The sequence below is a fragment of the Poecilia reticulata genome, chromosome 7 (genome assembly GCF_904066995.2).
Source record: "Poecilia reticulata chromosome 7, P_reticulata-male-v2, whole genome shotgun sequence".
Taxonomy (NCBI): domain Eukaryota; kingdom Metazoa; phylum Chordata; class Actinopteri; order Cyprinodontiformes; family Poeciliidae; genus Poecilia; species Poecilia reticulata.
The window spans coordinates 30,678,176-30,703,911 of NC_088836.1; the positions used below are offsets into that span (position 1 = coordinate 30,678,176).

Here is a 25,736-nt window from a genome sequence, read left to right on the forward strand (position 1 = left end):
ATTAAATATATTTACATCTAATTTAGCTTTAATGCAGCTACTAACATGCACATGTCTTCAGAAATAGAGAGCTTAATGTTTGTAGTTGCAACTACCATTTATTTAAGTTATCAATTATTCTGACGATTGATCGATTAATCTTATTTTATTTTTAAAAAAACAGCACATTCTACACATTTTTATTTAAAGATTTTTATGTAATGTTAGAAATAAAAGTTGCAAATAAATAATTTGATTCTTTTAAAAATAAATTATATTTTTATTCACTAAAATGCAGTAACAGCACGTCCTTAGTGAACGTTTGATCATTTGTAGCAAAGGATGCATCTGCAGCACAAAAATACTTCAACTACTTCAAAAAACGTTTTTTATGCAGCATATTTTTGCGCTGACCTTGCTTAATTACTGTGTTGAGTCTGTTGTATTTTCAGCAGATTGGCTTATTTTTTGAGTCTGTGTTCTCCAGTTAACGATTAATTTATTACTGAATTAGTTAACAATTACTTTAATAGTCGATGAATCGTTTCAGCCCTGGTTGTGTCTTGGTGACGAGAGTAAAGTAGAAGCTGTTGACATAAAGTCTGCAAACCTGGAATCCTCCTTCCCCTCTGTGAAACCAAAACCATCTCCAATTTAAATTTAAAGATTTTTAGTTTTCAAACAAGTCAAATTCAATTCAAAACTGCTTTACTTGTCTAAAAGTTATAGTTAATGTCATAACTCATATCATCCACGTATCTTCAAAGAAATGTTGTGAATGGTGATCCTGTAGGCAGGAAGGATCTCCAGTAACAGTCAGTCTTTCAACGAATCTACAGAAGCCTCTGACTGAAGATTGTCTCATCTTTGTTAAGACATGCCAACATCTCAATTTGAGACAGCAGAGTCAACATTTCATGGTAATGTGTCCTGGATGATGTCATCAGTTGCTGCTAATCATTTTTTTAAATCTTTGTCTTTTTTGTTCCTTCTGTTATATTGCAGGTCAGAAGGTCAAACATTTGAAACTCGCTGATCCAAACTCCTGCAAATTAAAATCATGCAGCAGTTTTTAAGTGTTTGCTTGAAATAAACCTCTTAATCTTCACAATATTTCAGACTGTATCTCTAGAACATGCTGTTAAAATTTCAGTCAGAGATTTAAGGCTATGTAGCTTTTAGCCTCATTTAGCCTAGCATTTAACCTAGCTAAGTCCCTTTCTCTAAACTTGTTGACATTTTGGAGTGAATTCAGCACCATGTTGGTTGGAGCTGATGAGTAATACGAAGGAAACGCTGATGAGAAAATGCAGGAGATGATGAATAAACAGAGAATAAAGGAGAAATTGCTTGGAAAATAATTTTTTTCCCCACATCACCAATAAATGTTGCAACTCAAACATCCCAAAGCATCATAATGGATTACAAAAGCCCTCCCACACAGTATAAACATGTATTACTCACACTACTAAAGCTGTTTGTTTCTGTGACGTGGAACGACATTTTTTATTGTTGTGGGATGAAACCTCCTGTGAGAAACTCTGTGAGTGGAATAAACTCGCTGCTCCTCCGTCTGACTGGCTGAAGGTCGATGAATAAACTATCAGGCTAATCCCGCAGCCCTGGTTCCTCTCGCTTAAAAACGACTCAACGCAGCATTGTGCACACAACGTGAGACCTGCAGCAACAAGACTTTTCCTCAATATAAATGAAACGCCTGAAACAAGCAGAATGGGAGTGATCAATCAGGATCAATGAGGCAGGGGATATTTGTAGGAGGTGCTGCCATGGTGGGGAATACTGAGCAAATGAAAAACAGGCAGCTGCAGCTCTTAATATGCTAATTACTGTGACCTTTTGACCTTGGAGTTTTAGAAACTGCATGGGCTCATACACTAAACTCCAGTGAGTTCACTTTTACTGTTATTACTGCATATTTTGTGTGCATCTTTTTATCCTTGCTAATTGTTTATGATTGCTTTATGCTGGGAACTCTGATCGTTTGTCACCTTATTTACTGGGATTTTCTGCGGTAAACTAATACACAGTGAAAGGCTGCAGGGATCCGAAGCTCAGGAGGGAGAATCTGCTGACAGGACAAGTTTTAATCATCCACAGTGATGGATTTTATGGAAAAGAGACGAGAAAGTAGTCATTACTGAAACGAAGCCAAAACAAGTCGCTGTTCCAGTTCAGGAAGGTCAGAAAAAATCAAAATGTGAATCTGACCAACATGATGATGATGATGATGGATGGATGGATGGATGGATGGATGGATGGATGGATGGATGGATGGATGGATGGATGGATGGATGGATGGATGGATGGATGGATGGATGGATGGATGGATGGATGGATGGATGGAAGGAAGGAACCAAGGAAGGAAGGAAGGAACCAAGGAGGGAAGGAACCAAGGAAGGAAGGAAGGAACCAAGGAGGGAAGGAACCAAGGAAGGAAGGAAGGAACCAAGGAGGGAAGGAACCAAGGAAGGAAGGAAGGAACCAAGGAAGGAAGGAAGGAACCAAGGAGGGAAGGAACCAAGGAAGGAAGGAACCAAGGAAGGAACCAAGGAAGAAAGAAAGGTTTAATGGATGGATGGATGGATGGAAGGAAGGAAGGAAGGAAGGAAGGAAGGAAGGAAGGAAGGAAGGAAGGAAGGAAGGAAGGAAGGAAGGAAGGTTTAATGGATGGATGGATGGAAGGAAGCAAGGAAGGAAGCAAGGAAGGAAAGTTGGATGGAAGGAAGGAAGGTTGGACAGACAGAAGGAAGGAAGGAAGGAAGGAAGGAAGGAAGGTTGGACAGACGGACAGAAGGAAGGAAGGAAGGAAGGAAGGAAGGAAGGAAGGAAGGAAGGAAGGAAGGAAGGAAGGAAGGAAGGAAGGAAGGAAGGAAGGAAGGAAGGAAGGAAGGAAGGAAGGAAGGAAGGAAGGAAGGAAGGAAGGAAGGAAGGAAGGAAGGAAGGAAGGAAGGAAGGAAGGAAGGAAGGAAGGGTGATTCTGTTTTTTCTTTATGTTTAAACTTCCTTCGTGAATCTTGTCTCTAATCTAATTCATGGGGTGTGAATACTTTTATCACAGCGCTGTTTGAGAGCAGCGTGGTGGTGGTGGTGGGGGGGGGGCTCCAATTTCATGTGGCGTCTACGTCATCAATGGGGGAGGGGGGAGCTTTCAGCACCCTGGACAGCGGCCGCCGGCCAGCAGCAGAACCTCCAGCCCGGCTTCCCCTCTGCTCTGCCCGGCGCGCAGCGAGAGGCGCTTCGCCCCCCTCCGGAGGAATGGACGGCCCGCTGCCCCCCTCCCTCCCTGTTCCGGAAGTAGCGGCTGCGCTCCGTTCAATCTCCAAGCCGACCATTTCGAGGAAGAAACCCAGCGTCAGCAGCCTCATCAGCACCACATATCTGATCCAATAATCACGCTGCGTGATTTCTCCTCCACGCTGCGTCCCGCTCGCTTCCTCTTTGCCTCCCTGCCGCCTCTCTTTCGACGCGGATCCCGCAGAAACGGACATGGAACCGAGGCGGAAAACACGGGGCTCCTGAAGATGCGGACGCTGAGGGACGTGTTTTTCATCTCGACGCGGATCGTCGAGGGGAATGGCTCCGATTCTTCTTCGTGGACCGACCAGGGGCGCTGCAACCAGACGACGAAATAGGGAGGAACACGATTTGACACCGAGATACAATAAGGCAGCAAAACCACATCCGAAGCAAACTTGTATTTAATCTTTTTTGGATTATGTTTCTTGTCGGGAGTCCCAGATGTGACTGTGTGGATGGCATGTCGTTGTTTCTGCTCCCTGGCTCTGCGCGGCTCTCTCTTCCACTAGTCCGATCTCTCGCTGTCTTCTGCTTCGGGTAGCAAAACATGTAGGCTGCTCTGTATATACATAAATATCGGTTGCTGCAAGCCCAGCGGCGTTTCTGCAGGAAAAAGAGAAAAGAAAACAGAAAGAAAGAAGGAGCGGTGGAGGAAAATGGACACCAGTTTGTGATGTTTACTGGGGTGCGGTGGGAGATGCATGTATAGACAGCGCTTGCTGAGTTGTTTGAGTGATGAATATTGAAAGAGTGTGTCGGGAAAATCTTTCATCCGCATTGGCTTAGACACACATGCCAGAGGGGATGATAAAGGATTCATAATAACAATAGTATCAATAATAATAATAAAAATAAGGATAATAATAATGTTCAAGTATCGGATCCGCATGTTTTTCAATGAACTGAAGGTCCTGGTGTTTATGCGATCCGATTCACGACAGTCCGGCTCAGACACAGATCGACGCTCCACCGCCATGCGGGGTCTGGGGATGGGCGGCTGCGGCTGGCCGCCGTTTGTCGACTGCCATTCCCGGGACGATGAGGAGGAGTACTACGGCAGCGACCCGAGGCCCCGGAGCCTGGCGTTCGAGGACAAAGAGCCCAAGCTGCAAGTGGGCCTGGACGCCGTGTCCCTGACCAGCACGTCCAGCAGCCTGCGGACCCCCCAGTGCAGGATCTGCTTCCAGGGCCCCGAGCAGGTAAACACCCCCCGCCCCCCACCTTCCCCGCACCATCGGCGGGGTTTGTTTTGCCCACTTTCAATGCGTTTTGGTTTTATTTCAGCTCTGTCCTACATTCCTCCTCCTAACGCCCACATATTCCTTAAATACACACCCGATTCGGGGAGAAAAAAACCAAACAGGATTTGCTTTGTCTCTGATTTTTCTGATTTCGCCTCCAGAGCCTTGTACAGTCTGTGCCGCACGGCTTCAGCATTGTGCTTTTATTTCTCCATCCTCCAACCCCCCACCACCTCCTTCCACGTCCTCCTCTAATAACATGATCCGGTTATCTCAATAACACTGTTTTCATAAGTAATCTAGTCAGCGTCGGAGAGAAGGCAGCATGTTTCCCACACAATCTGAAATCTGGCCAGCATGGCAACAAAGAAAGTTAGCCAATTAGGTCTGCTGCGCGATGACAAACAGGGTGAGAGCGACTGAGTATACATGAGTCACAATCATCCTCACAAGTGTTGCTTCGGCGTGTGTCACAGGGATCACATGATGGCCACTCATGTTTGACCATAATGACAAATTAATTTAATGTACCATTGTGCGTAATTATTGGGTCGTTTGAGTTGCTTTTTATTATTTGTGTTCATTAGTTTTTGCTCTTAGTTGTACTTTGGTTCCTTCTCGGTGATTCTAGTTAAGTTTATTTCTTGTGTCTAGTCCTTTTCTTGGCACTAGTTTTTATTTTTCATGTGTTTAGTTATTCTTTTTAGATTCATTTCTGAGCCCCTATCGTCATTTCCTCTTTCTCCCTGTCTCCCCTCACCTGCATCCCATTAGCTCATTAGCTCAGCTCTTTTGTTCAGCCTTCAACCTCCTGGTACTTAAGCACTTCATTCTCAGTCACTCCTTGCTGGTTCCTCTTATTACAACCTGCTATTTTCCCTGCTTATTCTGTGTGTTTCCTGTTTTCATTTTTCTTTGTTGTATGGTTTTTGTTCTGCTTTGGCTCCCTGTGATTTTTGTTCATTGTTTTTATTACATATTCTTCACCTACAAGCTGCCTCTGCCTCTCTGCATTTGGGTCTATCATCACTCATATTATGGATTTTTAAAATGTAGTTTTCACATTTCATAACAAATTAAATCTGAAGAGTGTGGCATGCATTTGTATGCCCAACCAATTAGTCACCTAATTATAGAATTAGATAGTAATTCATTACATTCTCTCAATTACGTCTACTTGAGTAACTTTTTTGAAAAAAATTATTTTTAGGAGTATTTTTACTACGTTGTACTTTTTAATTTTATTCTAAAGTATTTCTACCCTTACTTGAGTAAAATTCCTGGATTTTCTATCCTCTGAATGGAGAACAAACTTGTTTTAACCAAAAGAAAATCACCAGACATTGACACACACCTGCAGTTTTTCTTAAAGTTTATTGAAGAAAACTGATTTGGAAACATTTTCTTTTGCCTGATTTCCACCTTATATTTAAACCTGATGAAATGCCAAGTAGGAAATTCAGTCTTTTCAGTCTTTTCACCCCTCAAAAAAATCTATTTGTGCCACTTCCATACATATTTTCCAAGTCAGTGTCTTGTAACGTGCCTCATAATTGTGCACAAGAAGTAGTGAGACATGTAAACAATGACTAAACGGTTACAGAATGCCATCACTATTAGTTGTGCTTCCTTTTTTCTTACCTTCTTTTGTTTTATGATCTTGTGACAATACTGCCAGCTCCAAGAACTTTAAAATTGATCCGTAGACGGTGGAGTACATTTATACTTCCCGTAAACAGAGTGTCAACGTTCGTCTTCTGTGCATTTGGGTCCCTTTGGAGTCATAAACTTTTAGCACGGAAGTCTGATTGCGGTCGGGTTTAAACATTAGTATGAATGACCATGCAAAAAATAGGAAAATAAAAAATCACTGTTGATGGGACGCTGGATGGAGCTAAACGCTGAGACAATCCTAGGGAAAAAGTCTTAGAAGACTGAGGTGAGGTGACTGAGTTTCTACCTGGAAAACCGTCCTAAACATAGAGCCACTGCTACAATTGAGTCATTTTTATTTAAGTGTATCCATGTGGCCCAGTCAAAGTACAGACTTCAAGCTAATTCTCTAAGTCCAATCAGAATCGGCCAAAATGTCACAGATACATGTTTTGATAATGTGTATGAAAAATTTAACTCTTTGTATTAGCTATCATACTTTAGTTTAGCTACAGATAAATATTGTAAATAAAAAAATCATATGCACAATAGCGTGTAAAGTCTTAAAGTTTATTTTATTAGACACTCTGTGAATAGAGTAGTGTATAATTCAGTATGCAGCACCGAATATCGGTTTTGTTCCCGCTAACTTCCTTCCCAGCCTTCAAAGTGGCTATGCTAATGCTACCAGTTTTACAACTAAATTAATAATATAAATTACAGCAAGATCTTTAAGAAAATAGAAATAATGTTAACCAACTTTAGCATTCATAAAAAATATCTCATTGGATAAATTAGGTTATTATAATAAAAGTAAGAAAAATAACCCTAACAGATAATTAACACCCAGAGCTGAAGCGAGCAGCATCCTCACTGTCATTTTAATAAAGGGGAATAAGTTTCCCAGGATGCATTGCAAATGTACAGTAAAGTGATGTAAACATATTAAACATCGACATGCTGTGCATTTTCATCTCCAAAGAGCTGATGTGAGCTCCTGTTGAAACAATATTTTTTCTTTTACAATGGAAAATTTCAGGGGCTGCACAGTGGCGCAGTTGGTAGAGCTGTTGCCTTGCCGCAAGAAGGTTCTGGGTTCAATTCCCGGTCTCTCTGCATGGAGTTTGCATGTTCTCCCTGTGCATGCGTGGGTTTTCTCCAGGTACTCTGGTTTCCTCCCACAGTCCAAAAACATGACTGTCAGGTTAATTGGCCTCTCCAAATTGCCCCTAGGTGTGAGTGTGTGTGTGCATGGTTGTGTGTCTCTGTGTTGCCCTGCGACAGACTGGCGACCTGTCCAGGGTGACCCCACTGAGGGATAATGGTGTAAGAAAATGGATGGATGGAATGGAAAATTTCTCTTTATAGCCTCATTTATACAAACAGTTATTTTACTGCTAATAATTAAAACAGAAAAGAAGTAATCAATCTAATCAGTCCATTGTCACTTCTACTACTAATTAAATATTCTAATTTTTACAATTATCTACATGTTTCATTTCATACTTTCATAAAAAGTACATCAGTTTCAAGGTTTAAAAAAAAAATTCCTGAAATAACTTTTAAATTTGACCAATTTAAAAAGTTATTTATTTTTAGAACACACAAAAAGATCCAAAACTTATGAGGCATAAAAGTTGCAGTCATTGCATCTAACATTGTGTTTCTAACTTTGTATGATATTCCTCCAGAAGTTTGGGATAATATCAATATTAAGATTGCTTTAATGACCAAAGATACTGATATTTACTAATGTTATACATATTTTCCTCCATTTTAGACACCATAACACGTGTACACCACCTGTTTTGCTTCTTTTCTTCCATCGGTTACCCCACAAAGCTGCGTAGCATCACGGCCACATAACCAAACAAAAACCACATGACCAAAACACAAATGGTTGATACAAACTTTAAATAATCCTACCGCTGCCAAAGTATTGTTTTCCAATTAATATAGTCATAACAATGTGCTCTGCAGCATTTATTGTTTATTTTATGCCACTGACTTGGTGCAAATACTGTAACCTGGACAACAGATAAGAGTTTATACAGTTTATACACAAAGGCCACATTCACACAAAAGATCCTGATGATAAGTTTAGAATATTTTTTTCTGAAATCAATTTTTTTGTGTGGTTTTTAAGACAATTGCAGTATGTAACTTTTACACAAATATATTTTCTGTTCCATATTTGTTAAAACTGTCTTTACAGTATTTTATGAAACAGATAGTCTGTGAAAACATCGATCTCCTCCACCTCCTGCCTGTGTTTCTATTGCCATCTGAAGTGTTGCCGCGCTTTTCACCACTGATCTTTGCGCTGTCAATCAACCTTGTGTACTCGATGCTAAATGTGCTAAAGGCAGAGAAACAACTCACTGTTACAGGAAAACTACTTATACCCTTTCATTGGTGGTCATGCTAACTAGCCTTAGCATTTCTGGAGAACTCTGCTTACTGTGTAATAGCAGAAAATAAGAGGGGATGGAGAAGCGTTCACATGGACGTGATTGACTGCGCTAAGACCCGCCTCTTGGCTCTGATTGCTTATTTCTACCTAGTACTGGGAGCACTGGGAGAAGGCAGAAAATCTTGACTTTTTCACAGATTATCTGCCTGCCTTCATACTGTCGTAATGTGATGGCAGTTTCAACAAATGCATAAAAATGTCTTAATTTTATAAAAGTTAACTGCAGATACGACTGTTGTTCTTTCATCTAAAGGCGTCGACTTCGGTATTTGGTTACTAAATTAATTGACGATTGTTTCAATAATCAATTCATCACGATTCATCTGAAAATAGGGATGCTGGGATATCATGTTGGCAGAAACTAATACAGATCGGATCAGACTCCTAACTCTTATTTTCACTCCGTGTTGTGTTCGAGTCTGAAGAAAAACAATAACCATCGCACGTCTTTGAACTGCGGCCAAATGCTGGCCGCACCAGATGTGCAGAAACCTGTGCCGCCTGGATCAGCAGGTAGCTCCGACCCACTGAGATAATTAGAAACACTGTAAATCCTGCAGGAGCACAGATGGATATTACCATTTAGTCACTTCTCAAATATAGGCATACAGTGTTATTACAGCCCATGTGCTAATATATGGCATCTGCCCCGCAGTTTGGGTTCAGAAACAGTAAATTGCAGAGCCGCAGGATGCAATTTGAATATCTCACCTAAATTTTTTGGCTTCTGCCAACAGGAATCAAGCCTGTTCACTCACACTTTAATAAAAAGGTTAATTTTAATTTGAAAGTAACCTTGTTGAATATCTTTCTGGAATTTGCAGACAGGAGTCAAGCCTGGATTGCTGTCCAAGCCCACTCACACACATCCCCTTAATGAAAAGGTTCATGTCGTTTCGGGCTCTCCGGCAAGGTGACTCATCAAGCCGCGTGGCTCTTAGCTGCCTCTTTTTTAGCTTCACAGACAAAGAGCGAGCAAACAAAGCACCGAGGGAAAACCCAGAGCGGCGCTACTACAACATCAGCTCCTCGCTCTCATTTCGGCTTTTGTTTCTGCCACCACAGCACGCGCCTTTTCTCAATCTTTACCTCCTTGGGCGCGAGGAAGAAGGAGCTCACGTTTGCCATTTCGTTCTTATTTCATTATTCAAGTAGGTCACAACAGGGGCTGGGGATCATGTCGCTGTCAGCGGGACAATTACCGACAGACGTAATCGCCCGGCTCTGCGGGCCACATTGAGCACGAGGCCTTATTAATTGTCTGTCAGAGGTGTCAGCGCGTGCTCTGGATGGCGAGCCTGAACCCGGCTTTGTCTACGTTAACAGAAGCAGCAAACACCAGGAAATGTTCAGGTCAGGGCAGCAAAGCTTTCAGAGCGGGAAGAGCTGCAAAAAGCTTAAATTAAAAATATATATATTATATTGTTTATTCTGGCAATTAATCGAGTAATCAGACAAATATATATATATATATATATATATATATATATATATATATATATATATATATATATATATATATATATATACACACTCCTGATCAAAATCTTAAGACCAGTCAAGAAAATGGCAAGAATTTGCATTTTCCACTATTGGATCTTAAGAAGGTTCTAAGTAGAGCTTCACAATGTTAAAGGAAGAAATCAGTGCAAGAGACAAGAACTTTTGAGCAGGGAATTTTCTGAAAACTACCTTTACACTCAAACATGATTTTTTTCAGCTGATCAAAAGTTTAAGACCGTAGTCTTTAAAAGCCAAAAGCTGTGCAAACATCTGGATGTCATGTCATTTTCTGTCAAGTCTTTACACTGTCAAGACCTCCTGATGGCAAAAGCAAAAAAGCTCACTGACTTTGAAGGTGGTAGGATTGTTGAGCTGCATAAGCAAGGCCTCTCACAACGTGCCATCGCTGCCCAGGTTGGACGCAGTAACACAGTCATTTTGCATTTTTTAAATGATCCTGAGGGTTATGGAACAAAAAAGTCAAGTGAAAAATGAGATAATGCAAATGAAAAATTTCACCAACTCTGAGCCGCAGGATATATATATATATATATATATATATATATATATATATATATATATATATATATATATATATATATATATATATATATATATATATATATATATATATATATATAGAGAGAGAGAGATATATATATATATATATATATATATATATATATATATATATATATATATATATATATATATATATATATATATATATATATATATATATATATATATATAGTTCCTCTGATTATACTGTATATTATATATAGAGTTCCTCTGATTGAAGATGATCACTTTCCTTTCTGTAACATATTCTTCAAGAGGGGGCCATGGCCCCCCCTTGCCCTCCCTGTGGGGTCGCCACTGAACAGAAGCTTTTCCTTCGGGCCAAAAGGTAGAGAAACAACTGGAGTAAGGAGGAGTGGAGTGGGATTTGGCCTTTTCTCCCAGCAGCGTGTTTCCAGACTAGCGTGCAGTCTGGAGCTCATGTGGGCCACTTCCACACAAAAAATGTCTCGTCTAAAGGTTGCAGACCACTCTCTTAGTCATGAAGTGACACACCAAATTAACACCCTTGTGCTCTGTGAAGTGGCCTCCAGGGACAAGCCCACGCTTCATCATCCACTGTGGGGGGGTTTATGAATGTGTAAAGGGTCAGCGTTTGTGTTTTTTTTTTATTGCTATTTTAAGGTTGAATTTTTTTAGCTGTGGTATTTCATTTCCACTTTTTAGGTCAGCAAATACCACATGAAAGACACAATGAACTGACTGGAATAGAATATCTTCCCAAAGACTAAAGTGCAGCTTCTCAGCTGCTCTTTATTGGAAATAGACGAACGAAGATGTTACGAAAAAGATCCCACAGAGAAAATTACAGAACAGTTTTAGCATCCAAACAAGAGTCAAAACCTTAAATATAAATCCTATTCTAGTATTTTAGCAGCATAAACACACACTGGAAAAACAGAAATACCCCTCCTTTAATTTGGATACATGTATTCAGTTACAGAAAGTTTATTTCAGTTTATTTATGCAGCTCCAATTCGCAAAATTCAAAAAAATTTAATTTCAGTTCAATCACACATAGATTTCAATTATCAAACAACACATAATCATTGTTATATATTTTGTTTTACAGGAATAAAGTTCTAATATTAGCAGAATAAACACACAATATTACCAGAAGAAAGTCCAAAAATGACATTAAAAGGCATTTTAATGAAAAAATAGCTTAGATAACATGTTTTTTCTTAGATAGATTCAGTTGTTTGCACAATTATTTCAAACTCCTGCTACCGATAAGTTAATGCTGATGTGTTTTAAGAGGAAGTATTCACTTATTGTTAAAACAAATACTAAAGAATAACTTCACAAGATGCTGAACATTCCTCATTTTATTGCAGGACTAACACTAAACTACATTTTTATAATGTTACCACTGCAAAAATGTAGTCAGTCATTTTTTTTATTGCTGCTTTATTGTTACAACTTTTTTCTGGTATTGTTTTGAATTTATCTTGTATTAATATGACCTTATTATAATATTACTACGACTTTATTCTCGTATTATTACGACTTTATTCTGGTAATATGACATTATTGTGTCTTTATGACGTTATTGTGGTAATGTTGCGATTTTATGAAATGCACTATTACAACTTTATTGCCATATTACTTCATTTAGCATGATTTTATTCTAATACGATGTTTTTATAATATTTATATTAGTTTTTTATAAAATCGTAATAATACAAAAATATAGCTGTATTTTTGTATTTTACGATTTTAATTCTCTTATTTTGCCTTTATTCTTGTATGAACATTTCTCATAAATTATGATTTTATTCTTGAAAAGCATGACTATTGTCATGCAACGTTTTTCTTATAACATGATCACTATATTCTTATATTTTTTTTATTGTTATACAATTCTATAATCCTGAATTATGACCTTGTCCCTTGTTATCCTATGACTTTATTATCATAATTAACACCATGGGTGTGTGTTTGCCCTAATTGAGAAAAAATAACGAAATTAAGCTAAAATGGAGACCAGTAATCTAGAAAATAGAGATAACTCCGTGGCAAAACCACTTAGCTGCAGCTGCTGTTATCATCCTGGAAGTTGATAAAATAATTAATCCTCTTGTAGCACCGCCAGAAATAAGGTGGATAGAAATCCACACTCACTTGCTTACTTTTTAGGGATTATATGAATTTAATTATATGCCATTAAGTGGCTGGTTCCACTTGAAAGTTGAGCGTTTTGTACTTCCAGATTACAGTGATTCACACAGTGAAGGGGAACAGTGTGTGAGGGGGTTAGCAAGTCCCACCATTGTAGCGGGTGACATGTTCCCACATCACAATGAGCGCCCGGTTTATTTTGAACGACTGCCACATCCACCATCCTGCTGTCCTAAATACGCAGCAGAACAACAAATGTCTGTTTGATCGCAGCTGAAAATAGTCACTAAAAATCTGGATCTTCTGTTTTGGATCAAGCTGTTTTAAGAAGAAGGATTTTGTAAAAATGAAAGCATTCAGACGCTGTTTTTAAATGATTCATGTGCTCATTTCAGTACCACTGAAAAACAGAAGAGTTGTAATTGTGAAATATTAATATTCTAGTGATTCTGAAGCAAGAAGTCGCTGTTTTCTCCATATGTTTGTTGTTTTGTTTGTTTAAATGATGCGATTTGATCGCGGCAGACGAGATGTGACCTTTTACTTGTTTTACAAGTCGTTTGACCTTTCAGTGAAGGAAAAGAGTATAAATGTAAAACAATCATTTACGAACACAATCTCTATGAAAACTCAGATTCTGCTTTAAGGATTTAGATTTAGTTATTTTAGGGCGTAAAGATAATTTCCTTCAGATTAGTTATTATCATCCTGACTGTTGTGTTCATTTTGTGCTTTATTTGAACAGTTTCAATCCCATAGTTGGGTAGTAATTAGTTACATTTACTCAATTACATTTACTTAAGTAACATTTTTGAAAAAAATAACTTTTAGGATTATAAAAATATACTCCAATTACTTCCTGTCATTTTCTTCTTTGTTGTTTCCACCAATCGTAACATCCGGATGTCGATCATGTGACTCGTGTGATACTAAAAAGTGTTGCCATTGCAGTTTTGCAAAAATAAATCTATTTTGATACGGCCAACAAAACCACCTCATCCTTTGCCAAAACATTCTATCAAAAAACAAGAGTTTTTTATTTTAGAAATTGGGATGTTTCCATTCAGGAACCTTATGTTCACAGCTAGTGCTAACAACTGCACCACCCTGCAGTTACAGGCTAATCAGATTCACTGAGACTGATGGGAAATATCAAATCAAGAAGAATAAATGATGGAAATGTTTACATGTCTGCATGGAAAACATTTTGGAATAATCTTGATTTTAACTTCTAGTGGTCACCAAACATTTAACACCATCAACAGAACAGTTTGTGACATTTTCTAAATACATTCAGATACCGTATTTTCCGCACTATAAGGCACCTAAAAACCTTCAATTTCCTCAAAAGCCGACAGTGCGCCTTATAATCCGGTGCGTCTTATATATGGACCAATATTGAGCCACAACAGGTCTAGCAACTACTGTAAGCAGCCGCCGACTTCATTTTCCCCCTTAGAAAAAGAAGTGCGCGGTGCATGCTGGGATAGTCGTCAGAACGCTGTTTTGTTAATAAAGTTTGATAACACATTTAAAGCGAGGGGGGAGGGGCGGGGGAAGAGAGACAGAGACTCTGGCGGCAGCGTGTCGGTTGGTCTGTGTTACCCAGAATGCAGTTGGGCACAATCTCGCAACACCAACACCGTGAGTGAAACAACGACTGGGGCAGACTACTATATAAAGTACTCGGGACCATTTCTTTAAAAATGTAGATGTGTAATAACAGAGTACGGAACAAATTGGAACAACCCAAACTGAAACATCTATTTTATGCACCTTATATATGAAAAAAGATTTAAAATAGGCCACTCATTGAAGGTGCGCCTTATAGTGCAGAAAATACGGTACTTGAATTATTGTTTTGAAGCAGTCGGTTACTTTATATTAATAAGGTCTTGTGCTTTAATTTTGTTGTTGGTTATCGCCATGATGAACGTGCAGCTTTTGAGCTCGTACATTTTTATTGCACACTCTTACACGCTCGTTTGCAGACCTTTCTATGACTACTTGACATTTTAAAAATGTTTGCTTTCATATGTTTTTTATTAAGTCCCTCGTATATATTCTGACCTTCTCTGTGTTATCTTTATAATGTCAGCAGGCAAGTTGTTTTAATGTTTATAAGTGGCATGTGGCTCATCTGCCAGACTCTTTCTCATGTACTGACTATAAGTCAGAAGGTCAAATGAGCCAGATGGGAGAACAAGGGTGCAGACGATCAGGAAAAGCGTTATTTGTGTCACTGCAGGTACAGTATTTCACTGCCAAGTGATGTGACAAGATGCCGCTTCAGTTTTTCTGAATCACCATCTGTAAATTCTGGCTTTTTATATAATTGGCCCAGACAGAAATTAACAGACGGGAATCTTCCAAATCGATCCGTTTTTTTTAATAATTCATATTCAAGGAGTTAATAGACTGGATCACGGCTCAGTTTATCTAATCATCTGAATTGTCTTGACTGTCATTTTGTTTAGCTAACAATCAGTTCCCTTCCAATATAAGTGATCAGAAAACAACAGTAGTGGGCACTGCTAGCTAAAAGGTGAGTTGTGTTAACTAACATTAGTTCTGCTAATGAGAGCATTCAGAATTTTTTTCATATATTGTATTTTCCGGTTTATATGTGGATTTTTCTTCAACCACCAGGGGGCTCTTTCGCAGGAAGTGTGTCCTGTAAACTGTAGGCGTTTTGTTTTGCATGGCGCATTGCTGCCATCTGTTGGACTTTTAGGGAACTGCTTGACTTTTATGTTATTTAATCAGTACGGTTGTTTGCTAGCGGCAGAGCAGATGAACACACGTGTTTGTTATGAACAGGTTTCCCTCAACGAAATATATACTAGTCAGTCCCAGTGACCGTTTCACTAACGATTTTTGCCCATGTGCTTTCTGGGTAAAAATCAATCGCGAAACACACTGAAGTTTCAACCTTCAAACCCCTCTCCCACCACCCCACTCCCGCTGAATTGTTTCAACCTTCAACCCCCCCGTCAACAATTTCCGGCCAGCGCAGGTGATAAACGTGTAACACTTCTGACTCCGGCCCCCCACCAGAGAAGGGAAAAGTTATTTGGCCCTCACAGGAAAAAGTTTGGGGACCCCTGCCCTACACCAACACAGAAATTAGCATGCACTAATGTTAATGCTAATGCTAAAGCACCAATTTGGTTTCATTTTTATTATTTTTTTTTTTACATATTTGTTAAAACTATCACTATATCATGACTGTATGTTATGAGACAGATCACCTGTGAAAATTTAGCTCCTCCACCTTCTCCCAGGGCTCGCAGAGCTAGCTAGAAATGACCAATCAGAGCCAGGAGGCGGGTTTTAACCCTCAGTGGTCACCGCCCTTGCTCTCTTTTATGCTGCAGCTGGCAGAGAGGCCAGTTAGCATAGCCAACGATAAACAGTTTTCCTGTAACAGTGAGTCATTTCTCCACTGTTAGCACAATTAGCAGCGAGTACATGAGGTGGATTGACAGCTCTAAGACCCGCCTCCTGACTCCGATTGGTTGTTTTTTGTTAGGCATTTCTTCAGACAGCAATAGTATCTCAGGGACGAGAAAGAGATCAGACTTTTCATTGATTATCTGTCTCATACCAAACTGTCACCACATGGCGACAATTTTAACAAATATATGAAAAAAACATATTTTTTTTATAAAAGTTACATATCGCCAGTGTTAGGAATTAACTAGTTACAGTTTCTAAATTACATTTACTTGAGTAACTTTTTTGAGAAAATTTACTTTTAGGAGTATTTTTACTTTTACTTGAGTAATTTTATTAGGAAGCAACGCTACTCTTACTTGAGTTAATTTCTGGAAACATTTCCATTTAACTTTATATTTTGGTCTGTTTGATTATGTAAGTTTTAAATATTAAATGATTGATAATTTGATCACTCAGTACTTGAACAGACTGTACAGAATACCAAATACTTTTTTACACTTTAAGTAATTTCTTGGTCGGATAATTTTTACTTCTACTTGAGTAAATTTTTTGGGGTACTTCTACTCATGTCTGTTTGACTGTAGCTTTAATTAATACTTTCTTAAAGCGGCAGTTATGTTTTCATTAAATTAGATACATTTTTCCTTTTAATATCATAAAGGAAAGTGTATTTATTCAGACACTTTTAAAATTTGTTTTATGATGTGAAACAATGAAAAGTGGTAATGACACAAAGAATGAGGAAATATACTTTTTTACAGCTTTGTTATCTCATTTGTTGATTCTGAAATCTGCGTAAGTTGAGTTTTTATGAATCGATGTGAAGCTCCTCTCGGTCCACCTGCCTGCCCTTGAAGCCTCCGCACTCCCCGCCGTTGGTGCAGCGTGTTAAGTTGCCCCTTTGCCAAATTCGCTCCACATCAAGCTGTGTCCTCTCATTGACTCACTTGTGATTCATAATGATTATTCTCTCCCAGAACAATGCTCTTTTTAAAAAAAAAGGGTTTCAATGAGTGGCGCTGGGAGTCAAGTGTGAAGTAAAAGTGCGGTGGAAGCAGAGCCGTGCGAGGACATGAGGACCGTGATGCAGAGCGATGGTGACAGCCTGGATGCAGTCAACCTGAACGTGTTGGACGGGCCAATAGGCTTCAGGTGCTGCGGCGGTGCTGAAGAGACACTTTGATCCTAAAGACTCTCCAGCCCAGCTCTTAAAAATAAACACCTGACTTGGTTTTCTGGAAGGTTTTTGTCACGTTTTATAGTGAACTGATTGACGTAGATGGAGAATTTATATTTCTAACCAGGACAAAATTGTTCAATCTTCTTAGAATAGAAGATTTTGTCAACAAAATCCATTATTTACCCACATTTTTATCCACACTTTTTGGTTTCCCTTGCAAGAATAACATCTATCCTGTGACATTTACTCAAAAGTATTGAGAAAATTCAACGAAATTGATTACATTTTGTTCAATTTTTTTCCAATTTGGAGTGGAGATTACATTTTTTGGTCAAACCAAACATCCCAAAAATCAACCAGCTACTGCTGACCACTACAAGTCCAACGTCCAAAAACTTGAAGGTTACATTTTATGGTTTATTTTTCCGGTTTGACAGGTATTGTTGTCTATTACAACAATACCTTTTTCCATTGTTTTTGGCTGCTTTTTTACTTTTTTGCCTTAAGTTTCTTTACTTTAATATGTCACTATAGTTCTTCCTAACTTACAAAAACACATTTAAAAAGCAGTGAATCCTTATAGCTGCCAGCAAGGTGCTGCAGGCTGTGGTAAAGGCAACATGGTCACATGTGTCAGTGACCATGTTGATCAAAAACATATCAAATTTGTCAAATCTCCTAAAATATTTGCTGGAACACTGGATAAATAAATTGTTTAACCATCCTGCTTCCTATCAGAAATATGTTACAAGATAGAAAGTATTTCTGTGCTAAGCTAAGCTAACAAAGGAACAAAGATCACTTCCTGCTCTTTTAAAGGTGTACAAGGCTAAGCTAACCAAAAAACTGAAACAATTTCTTGCTCTTTTCAAGTTGTAGTGAACTAAGCTAACAAAAGGACTGAATGTGTTTCTCTCTGTCTTCAAAGTGTGTGCTAAGCTAAGCTAACCATTGTCACACTTTTTTCCAGGTGTGCTGGGATAAGCTAAGGTGAAAATGTTCAACTTTTGAAACTCAGAAATTTCTAAGATTTTTTTCAAGAAATCTTCTGAGTTTATTTGCTGCATTTTTTTTTATTTTTGAGTATTGAATCTCAAGATAATTTCCAGAAACATTTTAGCATTTTTTTTTGTGGAAATGAACTCCTCATTTCTTTCTAGTATTTACAGAGGCCCTAATATGTCTTTGCACAAACTGGCAGCTGATTTTACCAAATATTATTTGCACTTCTGGTGATTTGTACGTCCTTAAATCAGTCACATAAGTCACTCTAATCAATGGCGAAAATGTTAAACTCAGAGCAGTGTGAGGTAGTAACCAAACTCCATATTTTGTATTTGCTTAGTTTGAGAATAAATGTTTCTTTCTGGCTTTTCCAGACTTCCAGCAAACGTCCTGCTTTTTCATTGTAGGAACAATCTGAGAATCTCTTGCTTTCTCTGCGTTTCCTGCAGGGGGAGCTGCTGAGTCCCTGTCGCTGTGACGGCTCGGTGCGCTGCACTCACCAGCCTTGTCTCATCCGATGGATAAGCGAAAGGGGCTCCTGGAGCTGTGAGCTCTGCTACTTCAAGTACCAGGTCCTGGCCATCAGCACCAAGAACCCACTGCAGGTAACACTGAATATTTGGAAACCAAACAAACACATTTATCTTCATCTTTGAGCAAATCAAATCAAATCTGACAAGCTTTTTTTTTATAGTCCAAGACGGACCATAGGAGAAAAAATCCTGACAAAAACTGCGGAAAACACTGTTAACTTTAATGTCTTTAAATTAAACAAAACAAACATTCAGGAGTACATGAATACATAAAGAAATGCAACTAACACTGACCTTTCATAATAAAACACTCCTCAGTTTTTTGCTGGAACATATCACAAGCCTTTCCTGGTGTGAAGACCGTTTGCCATATTGTGCTGACAAATTTTCCCTCTGCGTCATCGTCCGTCTGCCCGTCTTTTCAGACCCACAGAACAAAACCTATTGAGAAGACGTGTCACTTGATTTAAATATGCTGGTTTGAAAATGAAAAAACTTTGAGAAAAGATGCACTTTTATAACTTCTAATTATTCACAAATCTGATTTAACATTTTAGAACAAAATATTGTACATTTGTACTGTACATGTACATTTTACATTTTTGTTTTTGGATTCTTCCTAAACCAAACTGGAAACTGTACATTTTCCAGAAATAACTATAAATGACTATGGTTCTTGGTGTTAAAGCAGAGCCAATGTGCAGACAGGCATAACTGAATATTTTATTAATCAAAAACAAAACTTGCAAACTCAGGAATAAAAGCATGAAACAGGAAACATGGAATTACACCAGGAACTTGAAAAGCCGTGAAACAAGTTGTAAAAACAGAAGATCTGGCACTGAAAACTGAAAAGAATAGTATGAATGAGGGATCAGGTGAAAGACAAGGCAGCGGTGAGCGTAAATCAATAGAAATGTAAAGCAGAATAATAACACGAGAGAAGCTGAAAAGAACGGAAATTTGGGACCAAAATGGCAACATTTGTTGCATTTTTCAGCTACTGCATTTTCTTTCACACTGCACTGAGTCGAATGATCTAAACCAGGGGTGTCAAACTCCAGTCCTGTAGGGCCGCTGTCCTGCAACTTTTAGATGAGCCGCTGCTGCACCACCTGACTAGAATAATTAGGTCATTAGCTCTGGAGAACTGATCCACACAAGGAGGAGGTAATTAAGCCATTTCAGTCCGATGTTTTGTACCTGTGGCACATCTAAAAACTGCAGGACAGCAGAGGACTGGAGTTTGAGACCCCTGATCTAAACTAACAGAACAACCTTTTCCCCTCCACACCTGTGGGGGCACTACACCAAAAACCACTGGAGGAAACAAGGCAGGAAACAACATGAAAACCTCTGAGGAAGACACCAAGCGAGCGCAACTTTGTCCTTCACAAAACTTAAACAAATGAGAAAGCATAAAATTTTAGTGATTGCAGGACTTATATTTTGTCTTTGGCAAAGGACCACATGCCATTTCTCCCACTAGCGCTAGGCTAGCACATTGTTTTGGTTGTATTTACCCAGAATGCCCTGCACTGAAGTTCGCCTCCTGCTTTTGGAGTCGTCTCCGGTCCAAATACGCACCAACATGCACCAGACTTCACTTTTGTAGGCAAACCAGAGTTCGTTTTTTGGCCCCAATGAAGTTTGATTACACGTTCATCCGGACTTTCTAGGCAAAGAAACTACAGTTCGGATAAAGAGAACCAAACTGGTGTGAATGCACGCTCACCGTGGGATGCTTTGGTAACTGTCTGATCGTGAACATATCTCTGTTAGCTCTGACAAGCCTCTCAACATCTTGGAATCTGAATAATTTGAAAAACAATACAAAGTTCTCAGGTGATGTCACACTTCAGGGAACTGTGAGCCTGACAGCCATCTTGGTAGGTACCTGTCATGACAGTTGCTATGGCGTTGCTATGACAACAACAAACAAGTCACAAGCTTAGGTCTAGCTCTCACCACGCTCCTAACTCATTTATAAACAATATAAGTGCATTATAAATGTTACTCGATTACATTTTTGAGTATTCTTCCCACCTCTGTGATATTTACTGTAGTACTTCTTGCTAAACTAGCAAAATTAGCCCAGCTAATGTGGCTTTTATCTGCTAGCGGAGACATAAATGTAGCATGTGTTTGTTACTAACTGCACTTACTCAACCAGTCACCTTTTTATTCACACACAGAGTTTGTCCTTCTTTGTTTAAACACTGATTGTGTCCGTCATGTTGCGACGCTCCCCCATGGTGTACGCTCTCTGTGTTCACTATCGTCAGACATGTTTCCATTCTCTGTCTCATGCGGGTCGATCCCGACAGCAGCCATTTTGTTGATATATATTTCTCTTGTACATTGGTGAAGAGTGTCAGTATATTTTCTTTTTGTTGGTCTTAAAGCCATGCAAGTTCTCATTTATGCTTTGCGCTGCGCTTGCCTACCAATTTGGCACGGATCATTTCTGGATCAGACTTGTGGGAAATATGTGGGTGTGCAGCAAGTGACCTAAAATTCTTGGCATTCTTTTAATATAAAGTGTCAATTTTCTGTCGCATACGGGATTTGATCAGATTTTCCAAGCTCCTACACTCAGCCTCTCCTCTGTGTTTCAGTGGCAGGCCATCTCCCTGACTGTGATCGAGAAGGTGCAGATTGCAGCGATAATCCTGGGTTCCCTGTTCCTCATCGCCAGCATTTCCTGGCTCATCTGGTCCTCGCTCAGCCCCTCTGCCAAGTGGCAGCGTCAGGACCTGCTCTTCCAGATCTGCTACGGCATGTACGGCTTCATGGACATCGTCTGCATAGGTAACAGGAAGGCGTGACGCAACACTGACACCAAACGGCAAACGTACAACCAGCCTCTAGTGGCTTAAAGAGAACCTGCAGGGAGCCAAGAGGGAAAAGGATGAATTAAGGACTTTAATTTCCAGAAATCTGACTTATGCCTTTAGTATTCTGACTTTTTTTAATTTCCAGAATCCTAATTTTTTTCTCAGGAATTCTGACTTATATCTCAAAATTCTGAATTTACTCTCAGAATTATTAATTTTTTTCTTTGGAATTCTGATTTTTTTCCTCAAAATTCTGAGCTTAATTTTATAATTCTCATTTTAATTTTAATTTTTGAATTCTAAATTTAATTTTAGAATTCTGACTTTTTTCTCAGAAATTCTTACTTTTTCACAGAAATTTGCCTTTAATCTCAAAATTAATTCTTTTGAAGTATTAATAATAATACATTACATTTGTATTATTATTTGTATAGCACTTTTCTAAACACACAAAGACACTCTACTTAATACATGAATTAATTAAAATTACAAACAAAACAGTGCATCAAACAAAATCACAAATGGCAAAAACTTGAACACATACCACCTTTAAAAAACACACACAAGATAAAAAAAAAACCAGAGCTCTGTTCTGAAAAGGTGTGTTTTAGATGTGATTGTAATATGGATAGTTTCTCAGAATTCTGACATTAATTTCAGAAGTTTAATAAAAAAAGTTTATTTTTTATTATTGGCACCGATCCTCTTCCGTAGGGCTGCATTACACCACAACAAGAGTAGCACAGAAACAGGAGCCACATCGGCGGAGGTTGCATTATGCAAGGACAAACTACTGCGATAAGACAAACAGGCTCTCAATTTACATTTCGAAGCTGTGCAAAAAACGCAGGCGAGTTGGCAGATGGTGCAAAGGAGGAGACAACAAGCTCCCCAAAAGCCAAACCAATTCTGATGATGTTGCAGAGTACAGGAGACTGTTTTTAAGGTGTGACTGGGTCAACTGTTCTTCTTGCGTAATTATGAGCCGCCTGAGTCAGACAACACTGAGAACAGATGGCATGAGATATCTGCGCCGTGATTTTTGCCAACTGTCTATTCTCATCCACAGACGAGCTCTCGCAAGCTACCGGATCTATTTAGCAAAACATTAGATGTAGGGCAGCGAGAGTTCACCAGCTCCAATTCGATTAGGTGTTTTCAAGGCCTGGAAAGTGCTTGATTTCTGTGTAAAGTCCTTGAAAGTGCTTGCAAATCCAACTGCACTGTTTGGTAGTAAAATGCAATCTAATGTTTGATTAAAAACCCAAATTTACAGTTGAAATATTTTGGTCTACTTTCTAGTTTCTAATGCAAATATCTTAATATAAATAAGACAAAATTAACGTAATTTTTTTGGTAAGATATTAGACGTGGTTTTAAGTAAATGGTTCCTTATTATTGATTTTAAAAAAGTAGTAGTTAAACTTATAGATTATTTCAATTATAACAAGACATTTTTCCCATAAGTGAAATAAAAACCAGTGGAAACTGTTGTTTTTTATTTGATATTAAGGAATTATTTACTTAAAGCAGCTCTTATGTCTGCATCATGTACGTTATTTTCATGCGACAAATAAAACAAAATTTTTTTTTCTCACTGTCTGAAGTTAAATCAAATTAAACTTCCCTTGTTTTACGTTCGATAAATTATTTCTATTTGCTGAAATCCAGAAAATTTAGCAAGAACATTTTTTTACGTTTTTTCTTTTGTGACTTTTTGTATATTGTATCAATTTGTTTTGATTGCTTCAATATAATGAATATTTATTATTCCTCAATGACTTATTGAAAGAAAGTTTGGCTCATATTTTACATGTTAAAGTTATTGAGATTGGTGGACTTTTAGTTAGTTTTACTTTTATTATTTTGTTCTATTATTTATTAAAACTGTCACTAGTATTAGACAGATAATCTGTGAACAAATCAGTCGCTTCCTATTGCTGTCTGAAGAAATGCACCACAACCAATCAGAGCCAGGAGGCGGGTCTTAGTGCTGTCAGTCAAACTCATGTACTTGCTGCTAAATATGCTAACAGAGAAACAGCTTGCCATTACAGGAAAGCTGTTTATCGGTGGCCATGCTAACTAGCCTTAGCATTCATCAGGCTCTACCAGCTGCAGCGTAGCAGAAATCACAGCAGTGTGTGGTGATTGTTAGCGCTAAGACCCGCCTCCTGCCTGTGATTGGTTGCTTCTAGTTAGTACTAAGAAAAGGCAGGAGAGCTTCATTTTTTCACAGATTATTTGTCTCAAACTGTCATGAGATAGAGTTTCAACAAACATGTAGAACAAATATTTTATAAATGTTACATGCTGCAGCTTTAGCTGTCATTTTATTTATCACAATAATTGATTAGAAAAATAACTGTTAGTTGCAACAGCAATATATTACATCATATAATAGTAAACTGATTTGTACTGTTTTGATCTGGTGCTGGAAAAGTTTTAAACGTACCTTGGAAAATGCTTTGAACTATCCTGAAATATACATTTTCCTCTCCCACCAGGCCTCATCATCCACGAGGGATCGTCGGTGTATCGAATATTTAAGCGATGGCAGGCTGTCAATCAGCAGTGGAAAGTACTGAACTACGAGAAATCAAAAGACTTGGGCGACCCGGTGAGCTCCAGCAGTAAGACCGGCGCCCGCGGCTCCCGCGGCAACCCGCACGGCCTGGCCAGCGGCGGCGGCGGCCGACAGAGCAGGCGGCTAAGAACTATTCTGAACCACCACTGCGGATACACCATCCTGCACATCCTGAGCCAGCTCAGGCCCAACGACCCGCGGATCAGCGCCGCCGCCAACCGGGAGGTGGTGATGAGGGTCACCACCGTATGAGACGGACCTGCGACAAGCGGCGGAAGGACGCATGGACCTCAATTTGAAAAAAACGACGGACTCATTTGGCAACAGGAGCCCCACGTGGGACCGAACGGTGCCTGGAGCATCAATAGACTGGAAACACATGAGGATTTCTCCTCTTGTTTCGTACAACAAAAGGAAGACAGATGCTCCTTTTCAATAATTAAAGAACTGATGAAAACATGGAAGTATTAAAAGACATAAAACATGAAATGTATGATGGGGGAGGGGGGTTACAGACAGGCTTTATAACCTGAAACTGAACAACAAAATGTTTTTTTTTTAAACTCAATATCAGGATGCACAGGAACATTTTGTTTTTGTTTTCTATCCTCTTTTTTTTCTTACTCACTTTGATTTTGTACTGATGTTTGAGTTTAGAAGAAACCGCGTCCGGTTACTTCACACATGCCAAACATTTCCAGTCGATTATGTAACGAGCTTAAAATTTCTACAAGCCAACTGATGCTGGTAAACAGACCGAAAGCTGAGAATAAAAACATCCATGAGGGCAAACATAACTTTCAAAGAACAATAAGTCATTAATAAAAAATGTTTAAAAAACAAAAAAAATAAATAAAAAAAAAAAGAAGAAGAAGTGAGAAATATTTCAGTTATACTTAACCTTTCTGCAATAAAAATACGTATGTACATTTCACAGGGAATTTTTGCATGGGTATATAATTTTATTCTTCATCACATAAGTACATGACAAATTTGCTCTATTTCGAATGGTGCTTGCCAAAATAAACACTTTAAAAACGTCTGTTTTCATTGCACCACATTTTTGTCAGAATGAGAAATGGCCGTGTGTTGGAGCTACTTCAGCTAAAATACAGGTTGTTGCTGCTGTGTGCTGATTCAGATTTGATAAGTTAAGTATTGGATTAAAAATTGGGGTCAGATGATCTCTAACCTCTGAGTCTCATTCAGTGTCTTCTTTTGGTTTCGGTGTTTTGTCATTTTTCTATGGAACATAACGGTGACGT

General features: G+C 38.8%; 1 protein-coding gene across 1 annotated transcript; it reads left to right on the forward strand.

Annotated features, from left to right (window-relative positions):
- The first annotated feature begins 3,150 nt into the window (after nucleotides 1-3,150).
- Nucleotides 3,151-25,675, forward strand: marchf9 (membrane-associated ring finger (C3HC4) 9). Its single transcript, XM_081609297.1, has 4 exons — nucleotides 3,151-4,496; nucleotides 18,964-19,119; nucleotides 21,666-21,858; nucleotides 24,392-25,675. Exons 1-4 carry the CDS (start codon nucleotides 4,164-4,166, stop codon nucleotides 24,721-24,723), a joined length of 1,014 nt encoding a protein of 337 aa, XP_081465423.1. The 5' UTR covers nucleotides 3,151-4,163; the 3' UTR covers nucleotides 24,724-25,675.
- Nucleotides 25,676-25,736: the final 61 nt, after the last annotated feature.

What these genes read in the sequence shown, in the direction of transcription:
- marchf9 (XM_081609297.1), top strand. Translation starts at nt 4,164, where the DNA reads ATGTTCAAGTATCGGATCCGCATGTTTTTCAATGAACTGAAGGTCCTG. An exon ending in GCACCAAGAACCCACTGCAG is followed by an intron (nt 19,120 to 21,665) that starts GTAACACTGAAT and finishes TCTGTGTTTCAG; the next exon opens with TGGCAGGCCATCTCCCTGAC. An exon ending in CATGGACATCGTCTGCATAG is followed by an intron (nt 21,859 to 24,391) that starts GTAACAGGAAGG and finishes CTCTCCCACCAG; the next exon opens with GCCTCATCATCCACGAGGGA.